At 32.4% G+C, this 13743-nt stretch overlaps 1 protein-coding gene across 1 annotated transcript; it reads left to right on the forward strand.

Annotated features, from left to right (window-relative positions):
• Positions 1 to 6752: 6752 nt before the first annotated feature.
• LOC145601947 (proteasome subunit beta type-5-like) lies at positions 6753 to 12838 on the forward strand. Its single transcript, XM_081658038.1, has 8 exons — positions 6753 to 6857; positions 7538 to 7660; positions 7776 to 7905; positions 8749 to 8855; positions 9643 to 9777; positions 9875 to 9978; positions 12268 to 12368; positions 12449 to 12838. The coding sequence occupies exons 2-8, from the start codon at positions 7547 to 7549 to the stop codon at positions 12574 to 12576; spliced, it is 819 nt and encodes a 272-aa protein (XP_081514164.1). The 5' UTR covers positions 6753 to 6857; positions 7538 to 7546; the 3' UTR covers positions 12577 to 12838.
• Positions 12839 to 13743: the final 905 nt, after the last annotated feature.

A 13743-nucleotide genomic window follows, 5' to 3' on the forward strand; every position in this document is an offset into this window, starting at 1 on the left:
ACAATTCCTCAATTGCACATGAGATTCTAGAAACAGTAATTAAAGAAACAAATTTAATAAAAAAAATTATAGCTCCAAGTCTTTTTCATGACAATTACATTGATCCTAAATCCAACAAAAACAAAAAAAACAAAAAAATTTATACTTCGCATATAATAAATTCATAAAGATACGACCGACTTTGCTAATAAAAATTGCAATTGGCGAAAGGTTACAAAATTAAAGATGAAATCAAGAACAAGTGGAAACATACAAGGAAGATTATGCAATTCTGACAAAGATGTTACTAAAAAAACAAGTTTAATAAAATGAATGAAGGGTTCAAAATTTTAAGCCAAAAAACGACGCAATTTTCAATTGTGGAGTTTCGTCATCATTCACTCACAAGTCACAAACATTATGCAATTAAATTAGGCGGTGTTTAAGATCTTAATTGGTTTGAAATATATGCTCCACTTCTTGCTACGAAGTACTAGCAAATTTTTTTATTTTCTTATTTTATTTTTTATTTTAAGGAAAAGTACTAGCAATTTACTGTAGCAAAGCTTTGTTATGGTTTTTTTTTTTCCTTCTTTTGGATACAAATAATTAGATACTAAAAACATCACTACAAGCATAAGATTTTGTGGCAAATCTTTCTAGATACTCGTTTCATTTAGTGGGACTTCAATGGCATTACCATTGCCCTTTGCCCTTTGCCATATTGGCTTTATGAGGGTAGCAATGTAGCATCACCAATTCACAAGGGGGCAATTGTGGTTGGATCGGGTCAAATTGGAATTTCGCCTCAAAAGTAACTTTTTGGTGTTGGGTATGATTGTATGAGCGACCTAGTTTTTGGATCAAAAATGTGTTCTAATCAATCAGCTAAGTTTAGGTCTTGTTGATTAGAATTTTCAATTCGTGCCAAAAGGTAGTATTTAAAGATACATTTTAAGCCCTAATATCATAACCTAAATTCCAAAACAAACACTTGGTTTTAAATTAATGGGATATGCTTATACTTATACTGTTAATCAGTTATACATACCCACCCAATATCCTAGCTAGCTATGCTTTATATATCCTCATAACTAGCATCTACTTCGTTCTATATATGAGTGAGTTGTAGATTTGCGAAACCAGCTAATATCGGAGTGTTTGATAAGCTTTAAAAGGATGACACCTAAACATGAGATCAAATCTGAAAAAACTAGTCTTAAAAACTACTACTATTATATGGATTTCATTAATGAAGACGAGATTTAGCTAGAAAATTAAAAGTTCTAATAAAACATGTGTTTGAGCTTATGTCATGTTACACTTAAACAAATCAAGATTGGTTGAAAACTTAGAGAAACACAATAATTAACAGAATTATTTGAGCTAAGCAATTACAAGTAATGTATAGGTCACTCGTCTACTTAATTATTAGTTAGTTAGGCTAAGCCAACCGTTTCACTTTCAACACTATGCGAAACAAGATCATACATTGATTTACATAGAATGGCCCGCCCATTTGGGTAGCTTAATTAACCTTTAATTGTCAATCTAATTTTAAAAAATATAGTACAATACAAAGTAACTAATAAATTGGTTTCAAAAAAAAAAAAAAAGTAACTAATAAATTCATGGCACTCTAAATAATTAAGTTTAATATCAATTATAGTTCACTTTTATGTTATTCCATTATATTATTACATGGTCTACATACATTATATTTGGCGCTCACTTTACAATCATTAGCTTAATTTTAATTAATTAACCACCGTGGGAAGCAAGTCCATTGTATTAAAATCTTAACTAAAATTTAAACAATGGACAAAATTGTTTGTGGGTACTAATGCAAGGATCCAGCAGCAAGATCATCATGTTGTGACATGCATGAATTGATGCATTATTATAAATTAATTAATTATATATACAACTATACAAGTAATTGTATTTAAATTTTATAATTGTCTCATTAATGTAATGTTTATGCTTTAATGTTGTTCCAAATGGTTGTTCTAAAGTTTGCCGTTAACGAACGTTATTAGGTCACTTTGCCCATGTGTATTGTTGCATAGTGCACATGTTTTTCTATTATCACACTCGCATGTGGCTTTAAGGTTAACCTTAAATCATAAAATCATCACCAAATTTCCAAATGTAGGATTATAAATTATATAATCAACAAATACAATTTATTTTCTATTTTTTGGTTCGAATGAGCCGTAAGGACAAAAATAAAAGAGCCTAAATTAGAAAATTATACCTGTGTATAAAGGTATGATCATATCTATACCAAGATTAGACAAAGATAAGAGCCCGTCAAAAAAAAAAAAAAAGATATAAGAGAGCCTAAATTAGTTTATCATCTAAGATAAATTTATATTCGTATAGCATTAGGTTGGTAAAGATCAGAACTAAGAGAATTCCACATGTACACTTTTTGTTAAATGATTTATTATGAAAGGAATATATTTTGTGTTTATATAAACTAGTGGAAAAGTGGATGCTAAACAAAGCTAATTAATTTTGAAACCTTTTGGAGTCTATATATTCTTTGGAATGCATGATCTGAGGTTAAAATTTGGCCACATTACAAAACTGTATATTCCACCTAATGTATGAAAAATATAAAATTATTAATTAATTATGCTTTTACATGATCATAACATATTTCCCACTAATTTTATATTAATTTGACATTTTAGGCAATTAAACATCACTTTCTTTTCCAAAATTAAAGTTGAACATAATAATATCTACACATATCAATGGGCATACAAAATTTGCTCGAACTAAATTTCAAATTGATCTTTAGGTTAAATTATTCCTCCTAATCATATTGAGGGTACCAATAGTCTTCCATGACAACACAAAGTGACAAGAAAACTTGATGATGAAAAGTAAACTTAGAAATAGACATGTGTTGAAATTGAAATTACAATTATCTACTTAAAACATGTTATATATCATACGTAATGCAATACTACTTTTCGCGGAGGATCTTTATTAAGCCCGCAGAAATATATGAGATTATCATCCTCTACCATTTTAAAGGTTTAAGGTTCTAAGCTCTAACCGTAACTTCCTCTACTGTTCTGTCCAAATTTTAATTAATGTGGTACTATTTTTAATATCTATATATTAAATCATTCACTCAACCACTACTCGGATTTATATCTAATAGAAGTTAGAACTGTACTTTTTTTTTTTTTTTTTTTTTTTTTTTTTTTTTTTTTGAGGGATAATAGAACAGTAATTAATGTTGGTTAGTTTAACATCTTAATGCACGCATGCATGAAGCTTAATGTTGAGTTTGGTTTGCAGGAGTGTATGAAGTTATATATATACTTCTCCGAAATTGCTTATCCAACCTCCTTAAATAAATAATAATTTGTTGTGAGTTTTAACTTCCTCTACTCAAATAAACATTTGTCATAAGAGTTACTAGAAAGCCAAAGTTAATAACATATAGTTTAAAATTATAATGTGCAACCAAATGAATTCTAAATACCACAGTACTATGTTCCATCATCAACTTATACTTAAGTGTGTTAATTCGAATTCAAACCATTACTATCATAACTGGGGTCCCCGCAAGATTAGACTAAGTGTGGGACCATTGTTTGGGCCTATAATTAACTAATTTGACAATATTACAAAAAAAAAAAAAAAAAAAAAAAATCACATCATTGAGTCAAAAATTAGTTGCTAGCACAATCTTTTAGCAAAGGTTATGGCTACTAGAAGTATGTTGTTAGAAAATCTTTTTTATATCTTTGACTCAAACAATGTTTTGCCACATACTTTATTAGGTACCTATCAAAAATACGATATTATATAGTAATAATACAAAAAAAAAAAAAAATATGAAAACATTATCAAACGACGTCGCATTCATGGCGTTATGAATTTTGTGATTTCCTCTTTTGGCACTTTCCAAAGGGAATATTGAAAATACTTGTGAAAAGTCGTTTTCTTAAGAAAATTAGTAGAAAACATACGATTTAGTCTCGTCCTTAAAAGTATTTTAATTAGGTATACAATATCTTACGTAGACAATTTCAATCCAAACACGTAGATTTGTTGATAAGTTATAATAGACGATCTAACAAACAATAGTTGTTATTTTCAATGGACTTTTGATGAGATTGTATATTAGCACACAAATTAAATAAAATCATATACTAGCACCTTGTCAATTATACTTGGTATAAAACAATCGCCACTTGTGTCGGAAGAAATTAAAAACGTCTTTTAAGTACGGAGTACTAATTTTTCTTATTTTTAGTTTTTTTTATTCCAAACACTTTCACTCTAATCTATTTTTGTCGAACATCTTTATTATCATACGTTGATCATACATCTCAACTTAACCTCTCTGGCTTTAGCTATCTTTATATTTTAATTTTTTTTTTAAAAATATTATGGTATATATATATTTTTTTAATGTCCACCCAATTTCTTTTCTTCAAACTATCAAAAATTGAAGAACTCACATTAATAAGTCTTTTTTTTTTTTCCTTCAAAAAAGAATGAATGATAAGGAAAAAGGAAGGTTACCATGCTGGATAATGGATAGGCTGAAAGTGTATAATATTCTACTAGCTTAGTTTGAATATTCAAGCCATTTAACCCTTTGGAACACTAATGGATTAAGTATAGCCCAATACTTTATTACTTAATGGGCTTTTAAAAGTGGTCCACTTGAATGGATAACAAAACTAGGTTAAAACTTAAAAATAATATATCTACTGTATTTTTTTTTTTTGGAAACAGAATAATATAGTATCTATCTTTAGGACATGCATGTTCACCGTTATTACAAGCCATAACATTAACATGGCATGTGTGCAAGCTCTTCAAGGGGATGCGAATAGAAATGGTAAGTGTGCTCACTTGATGATTCGTTTCTATCGCGATTTGATACTCAAGGTAGGATTAAGAGGTTAATAATTAATGTCCTATATAACTTTGCATACTTATATTCAAGTATTACTGATTATAAACAATTGTAAAATTTATGGATGATATTAATTGCTAAAAGTTAAATCAAAATGTAAGAAATTTAGAAAAATGGTGATACCGCTATGTATTTTATATGCAATGTTGAGCTTTTATTTTTGGTTTAAGGATACGTATCATATTCAATAGAGAATAAAGGTATTGCATTATGTAATTGCTATTGCAGATCTAGATTCTAAACTAACAACCATCTATATAATGAGTATGATAATCGAAAAATTATTATTAATTAATTAAAGGGCATCATAATCTTCCATAGCTTTAATTTCTATTTTTGATATCTATATAAAAGGAATATATTCTGAGTGTAGTGTTATGATAATATGATCCCAGCCTATATAAACTTTTATTGATTACTAAAGCGACTAATAGCTAATTAGCTTGTCATGTAAGAAGAGAAGAATAACATAGGGGAGCTGTTTTTGTTGTCGGTAACATTAACGAGGGATAGTAAGGGATGTAAGAAGAGACAAATAACATACATGATACATTAAGGGGGCATTTAGTTTGCAAACTGGTATGGAGTTGGAATAAGGAATGATACCATAGTGGTATGGGTTTGGAACTTAATTCTTAATACCATATGTTTGATATGATTATGGAATGCGGTTGTTTTCTTAGTTTGATACCTATAAGTATGGGAATGAGCCAAACCCACTTCTCCCCTAAGTTTCTAAACCCCATACCTTGGGGATTTGAATATGGGTTTGAAATTCTTAAAATCATAAAACAAACATAAGGTATGGGTTTAAACCATTTTAAACCGATACCTTTTTTTGAAATATTTTAAACCGATACCTTATACCTAAATTATGCGAACCAAACACCCCCTAAAATGTAAGAATTGAAAAAAAAGAAGGATTTAACACTTTATAAAAAGACTATGGCCCTGTTTGGGAGAAAGCTGAAAGCTGAAGCTGATTGAGTTAGCTGATTTTGACTAGCTGATTTTATTAACTGATTTGACTAACTTTATTGTATTAACTGATTATATAAAAGTGTTTGGTAAATAGCTGATAGCTTAAAGGTGACTGAGTATATGAAATGATCAATAAGCTAATTGTGGGGTAGGTAGTTTAGATAGGATTTTAAATTAAATGAGGTTATAAGTGTCATTTCACAATAATTAATGAATAAGCTGATTGAAAAAGCTCATAAAATGAGCTTTTTCAAAAAGAGCTTATTTAGTGGAATAAGCTCTTTCAATAAGCTTACTACCAAAAACTTGTATTAGCTTGTTTGACTAGTCAATCAGCTAAACTTAGTCAAATAAGCTAATATACCCCCAATAAACTTACTACCAAACAGGGCCTATATTAAATAAAATGTATCTCACACTTAAGTGTTAAGTCAAATGAAGAGAGCCAAAAAAAAAAAAAAATAATAATATTATAAAAAAAAAATTGGTTGTTCATGTAATGGTGAACTGGTGATTAGGGCTGCATTCAGTGGCAAAAACCGCATGTTCGACTCCCAAGAATAATAACTCAGAGGGGATTGAAATCTAACCACTCAGAACTAAGCTTTGAATCGGAATTAACCCAATGGATAAACCAGATGAAAAAAAAAAAAAAAAAATAGATGCACAAGACTACAAGAGGTCCATTCAATCATCCATAGCCATGAGCTCATAAATCATACTACTTGTCTACTTACATAACCTATCGAATTAATTAAAACTGTAAAAGTAAGCCCAATTAAGAAGCCCAATTTCTTCGTTAAAAAAAAGCCCAATTTCAAAAGGTAGTCTCTGGCGCAAGAAACCTTCGTTAACAAGAATTATTTCATTACTTTTTCGCAAAACCTCCCCATTTTCTCTCTTTTTCTCTCTCCTAACACTCACTCCGATCTGCAATTTCTAGGTGAGTTCATTCAATTTATTCACTTCCAATCTTATTGTTTGATATTCAATTTGATTTCAATCAGCTTCTTGATCAATTGTTCACCATTGTTTAAGATTCGCAAATTTTTTAGGTTTTCATTTAGAGTTTTCTTCATTTTGTAATTTTTGATTGTTAATTGTTGTACTGTATTATTTTTGATTGTTGATGATGTATATTTTTCGATTAAATTCAAATTTTGTTCTGAAATGTGTATCTGTTTATCACTCCTGAGAGTCTGAGCTTGATTATCTCATGTAATTTTTTTGATGGAGTTATTTTTAGCTCTTATTTATCTTCATGTTTCAAATTAGTGCAGTAATTACTCTTGTATTTGTCTGATTGATTGTTTTGGATGAGAACAATAAACTAGTAGACCGTTGAAGCTCGATAATTTGATATCATAGTTCAATTTATCTGTGGTAGGTTTAGCGTGTGATGAGATTAAGGGTTTAGCTTTTTCGGGATTAGCCGAGAATTGTATTGCATTTGATTCTAGTTTGTTGAGGAAGCTAGCATGATTTGGATTCATGAGTCAGTTTATGTGATATGCCTGTATTTTTCTTGGGACGAGTGTGGACGGGTGAGTGTTATGCCGTTTTTAGCTGCTAAAGTCTGTACTTGACGGATTAGTTTCCCTGCTTTTTTGACTGAAATTGTAGGATAACAATATGAAGCTTGACACAAGTGGTCTTGAATCAACTGCTCCGCTTTTCAGGAGATGTGATGCTGTATTTGATGGCTTGCAAATGACCCCTTCATTTGATCTCCCGAATCCTACCAATGTAAGATATCGTAATGGTTTGATAGTTGATACATGTAGGCATATAATTTGTTTGGATTAGTCGGTGTAATTGAAATTTTCGTTCACTTACAATGTTATTCCCATTTTTCTTCCAGTTTGATGGATTTCAGAAAGAGGCCGTACAGATGGTGAAGCCTGCTAAGGGGACTACAACTCTTGCTTTTATTTTCAAGCATGGTGTCATGGTTGCTGCTGATTCCCGAGCTAGCATGGGAGGATACATATGTATGTTTTACTTAACCCTTTTTTGAATAGCTTCTTTGGCTGTGTTCAAACTGAGTAGGTTTGCTTTTGTTGCTTCTTGTTGTGGCTTTAGCTTCTCTGTTACTCAATAGTGAAGGAAAGGTGAAGAAGCAGATTCTGTTATGTTCTGTTCAATTGTATTAGTGTCTGAAAGACGCCTTGAACCTTGCCATTCTTGTTCTCAGAAGTTGCATCTACTTAAATTCAGAGCTTATGTAATCTATACTCCTTTATCTGTTTTGCAACTTTTGGTTTTTTTAGTTTGCTTTTGGTGCTTGTGAACAAATATATTGGGAAATATATGTATATATAACTGGAATCTCTCTTACCTGGTCTTATGTTTGTACACAAGTAGTTGTAATGAGCATAAATCGCTTTTTTTGTTGAAGGAATGAAATTTCCCTTTGTGGATGTCCGAGGATCAAACATCTGATCCATGAGCATGTCGGATTTTACTGCTTGTGGTGTTTGTGAGGCTTAGATATTTAGATGCAATGGCTCTTCCTAGTTCTTATAAACCTGTAGGAGAAACAATCACTAAAACTGATTGGTAGAGGACTAGAGGGGGGTGGGTGGAGTTTCAAGATGCGGAAGGTCAAAATTATTCTGGAAATGACAAAAAAGCTTACTTGCTTTGGTTTATCTGTCTGAACAAACAATGTCCCTTTTTTGCTGCAGCGGTTTAAGTATGTCACATACTTGACCCATCATGATATTAGGATTTTGCTATTTTATGCGAAGCTCCCAAACACTGTTTGGAATAAATCTTCCTAACTTATTCTTTGTTACATCCTCCGTTACTTATGATGTCTGAAAATTTTGCAGCATCTCAATCTGTGAAGAAAATTATTGAAATTAATCCTTATATGCTTGGCACCATGGCTGGTGGAGCTGCTGACTGCCAATTTTGGCATCGCAACTTGGGAATCAAGGTACTAATCATTCTAGTCTATTGTGAAATTGTGCTATGAGCCTATGGGAACATATCTGAAATTACTGCATACTGCAATTGTTGCTATCTTCTAAGAAATACTGCACAATGGAATGAAACATTCCGATCTTTTTATCTCTTATTTTACATATAATGGATTTTTTTCAATAAACAAGAGAGAAAAACTGTTGATTCTCTTTTGATGGAGAACATTTGGGTGCATGGATGTAATGTGTTTGATTTCGAGGCTATTTTCCTTTTGTTGCGTGTTTTGACTGGGGGTTCACCTTTCCCTTCCCAACTTAGTTGTTTTATACAAGCAGTTCAATATTGCATATCTGATGTCATTCTGTTGGCAGTTGTGGGGAGATTTTCTTGTAACAAATAGGAGTAGTGGCATATGTGGGACAGGGAGAGAGTATGATTAAAATAAGTGTACATTAACTCAGCATTGGTGATGATTAGAAGATTTTATAGTATCTCACTATTTGGAGTTTGCACCTTATTTTTGTCAATCACAAAAGAGTAAAGAGCTGAATAATTTAGCTGCTTGAATAATGTGCTAAATGTATATACAAATATACTATGAGAAGGGTCTTTGAGCTCTTGTGGCGTTGTGGGTATGTGGTGAGGGAGTAATTCCAGCTAAATTTTCGCACATCTATCCATCCTCCTAGGTTGACACTGTATTTGTGGTTCTATTGCTATTAGCCTATTAGGATACCATTTTAGTTGTCTGGTACCATGTGTGTCCATGAAATAATGACAGGTTTTGTATGATTTTGCAGTGCCGGTTACATGAACTTGCAAACAAACGAAGAATTTCTGTTACAGGAGCTTCCAAATTGCTAGCAAACATTTTGTATAACTACCGGGGCATGGGTCTCTCTGTTGGCACAATGATTGCTGGGTGGGATGAAACGGTAATGAATGATTCTCAAGTTATTTTGCCTGGTTTCCATGTCAGTTTGATTTATGGGGCCCCAAGTTACAAGTTGCTTGTTTCTATGTGGTTTATAGGGTCCTGGTCTATACTATGTGGACAGTGAAGGTGGAAGGCTCAAAGGAATGCGTTTCTCTGTTGGATCTGGTTCCCCATATGCTTATGGTGTGCTTGACAATGGGTTGGTACCTTTTTTTTTTATTGTTGGATTGCTTTAGCCTGTAACATCATTCTTTTTTTTTTTATAACCTTAGGTTTATAAGGTTTATCTAATTTTTACTTAACTTTGGTTGGGACGTTGCATCCATATGCTTCCTTTAAATTCCCACAATTCACATTACATAATCTATTACAAAAGCATTCCATAAGGATTAAGAATTTAAGACTATAGCAAGCAGCTGAAAATAAAAATATAGGCTCTGCACCTTTATCCATCTGTAATATGGGCCACTATTAGCATTTGGGTGATTGCTTCCTTCTATCACACTCTTATGCGCCCCTTACCTTCTTTTGGTGCAAACTCTGAGAATTTTATTGTGTATTATTTCATGTAAATATATCTGCTCTCCTTTTTGGTTTATATTTCTCTTAAGTGTTTGTTTGTATATAGGAGAATTTTACATCCCTTAGGGGGCGCTTGGAATGGGGGTAATAAAAGTCAAACTAGGTAAATTATAGGTGATTATTATAGGGAGACAAGGTGTTTATGAATGAATTAAGGTTGTTGTGACATAAGAAAAAGAGAGGGGTGGGGGAATCATTACCCTCAAAATGAGGGTAATAATAGGTTACCCACCCTCCTCCTAGTGTAACCTATTACCCCCCAAAATAAGGATAATAGTTCCCCTTTTCAAAAAAAAAAAAAAGGATAATAGTTCCCTTTCTTCACCTATCACTACACCATCACTATGGCCTTGTTTGGTAAATGGCTTTTCATTGGCTTTTTCATTTGGTCAAACATCCAAAATTCGTGTTTGGTAAATGGCTTTTTCAGCTAGCTGAAAAGCTGGCTTTTAAGCCAAAATGAAAAAGCTACTTGGAGTAGCTTTTGGCTTTTGGCTTTCTAAGTTACTAATAACATTCAACAGCCAATTTTACCAAACATGTTTACAGACTAATAAAAAGTCAAACAGCCAACAAAAAAGCCAATACAAACAGCCAGTCAAACCAGCTAATCAAACCAGCCACCAGCCAATTGCCAAACAAGGCCTATATAAATCTTCTTACAATCACATCATCACTAGCTTCTCCTCTCCTATGTTTACTTTAATTTTGCTTGGTTTGACTTTTTTTACCCCTTAATTTAATACTCTCAATCCAAGCCCCCTTAAAGTTACTGCCTAGTTTGCTTCTTTGACATGCTAAGTATCTATGTTGGCTATTATGTAGTTGCGCTGTTGCTAAAGTTGAGTGAATTTTCTGGCCGGGAACATATCTGCCATTTTGATGCTGAAATTTAGTGGCAGTTTTAGGCTCCGTTTGTTTTGATGGAGAACATCTTTCATAGAAAATCATTTTCTAAAGAAACCAGTTTTCAATGGAAAACATGATTGTGAAAAAAGATTTTCTTTTTAATTATAGGAAAACCTATTAAAAGTAAGGAAAATGGAAGTAAAAGGGAGGGGAAGGATAGAGGAGAGAAAATGGAAGTAAAAGGGAGGGCAAGGACAGAGGAGAGAAAATGGAGAAGTGGAGTGAAGAGGAAATGTGGCATACCATCTTTATACATGGAAACTGATTTTCCTTTAACAAGCAACTATTTAGTTTCTACCTGTGGGAAATTTTGTTTCTCACCCTTATATAAAACATAGGAAATTGGAGATATAGAGGAAAATCATCTTCTTCGAAAAGGTTTCTATTAAAGGCTCAAAGCAAACCTTAGAGGCCCTCTATAGAATAATGGTTAAATGTTAAAGAGATGCGGTGCTACTGTCTATGATATCCTATTTTTAGGGTTAACATTTAAAGATTTTTGTGGATAACTATATGGAATAATCACTTTTGGTTCATGTAGCCGACCCCACTTATGTGATTAAGGGTTTGATTGATTGAGTTTCATGAACCCCCCCTCTTTTCTTTCAATTTTTTTTTGTGTGTATGGTAAAAATTAGGACCATATATATTTGGGAGAGTCCATAATTTATTGGGGTAATATGTCATATTTTCTTTAGTTTTACCTTATTGTAGTCATTTCACTTCAGTAAGTCCATACGTTGGTAATGTCTATTTAGTGGCTGACCGTTTTCTGCTGTACTCTAAATTGCTTTATGAAGACTTATGTGGCTAAAAACTAGACAATACTTTTTTGCCCCCTTTTTTTCAAAAAAATATATGGATATTCAATATTCTTCAGCTCACAGTCTAGACATACTATAAGTTACGTTTGTTATAAAAAAAATTCAGAGTTTCATTCAACTAGTACAAGTTGCACTGCCTATGATATTATTGATTGTTTACATTACATTTCCAGGTATCGATATGATATGACAGTTGAAGAAGCATCCGAGCTAGCTAGAAGAGCTATTTACCATGCTACATACCGTGACGGAGCTAGTGGTGGAGTTGTTAGTGGTATGTTATTTTATCTTGCACATGCAGCTGGACATTTTAGTGAACACTACTTACACTAGTGCTTATCGTTCACTTTGCAGTTTATCATGTCGGACCAGATGGATGGAAGAAGCTAACCGGGGACGATGTTGGGGAACTCCACTATCAATATAACCCTGTTGTGCCTGCCACAGTAGAGCAGGAAATGGTTGAAGTAATTGGAGCTTAAAAGTGAGGTGGAAGGCGGTCTATTTTTAAGTTGCAGCTGAAGTGGAGAATGTCTTAATGCTTTTAAATCGGGTGGATCATCCCTCACTAGATGATTCTCTTCAATACCCTAATGATTTCCCGTGTTCATATGAACCGAATCAGTTGTGTTATTGTACTAATAGACTAATGCTTTCAAGCTTGTAGCCATAGATTCAATGAATTGCTCTCGTGGTTCTGCAGAGTTTCTTAGTGAAAGTGGATGTTACTTCCTTTCTGGGTTTTATGAGCTTCTTAATTGATTTTTATTTGCGACGTTTGACTCTAGTAGTTCTTCTATTGTCATTGGAGTTGAGTTTTGTTTTGGTTTTGGTTTTGGTTTTTTTGTTTTGTTTTTTTTTTTTTTTTTTTTTTTTTGGTTGGGAAAACTGAAGAGAAGTTTTAGCCTTTTAGGTCCAAGAGCTGTGAGAATCTATTGTCAGTTTTCCAAAATTACAAAGGATGTTTGTATAACAGTAATAGCACTACGGTTTTTATAGGTGGGGGGGGGGGGGGGGGGTAGAGGGATAAGACAAGTCATTATATACTGTACAAAATTTTAATTTTTTTTTGAAAATATAATGTATCTCCCAAATAAATTGGGGGTTGTTAAATATCGCCGTCAAATATCTAACTAACGGCCTAGATTAATAGTTAAGTAGATGCCTTTATTTTCCAATAATAATGCTTAGGATATTTTGCCTAGGAGTCTGAAAAGTACTGGTTTGTTGCGAGTAACTTGAAGTGGAGGTAGTATTAAGAAATTATACATTTAAATAGATTCAACATCTTATATGATTACATTGACTGTCGTCTTCATATAATAGCTAAAAAAAATGGTCAAAGTATAATAATTGATAACCTTAAGGGGGCGTTTGGTATAGTAGTTTTAGAAGTAGGAAATGGATTCAATTAAGTGTTTCCATTTCTAATTGTTTGGTATGAATTTAAAGTAACAAATACCGTTTCCAGAGGATAACAAAATCCCCCAATTCGTTACCCTTGACAAATTAGTGGAAACAAAATACGTTTCTGTTTCCATTCCACTAGGATATCAAACATATAGTAAAGGTAACGTTAATCATTACTCTTTTCCTTCCTTATTTGAATCCTTTCCTTTTCATTTACAACAATGTTTATACCAAACACC

Source organism: Chenopodium album, chromosome 21 (assembly GCF_948465745.1).
Source record: "Chenopodium album chromosome 21, dcCheAlbu1.1, whole genome shotgun sequence".
NCBI lineage: Eukaryota > Viridiplantae > Streptophyta > Magnoliopsida > Caryophyllales > Amaranthaceae > Chenopodium > Chenopodium album.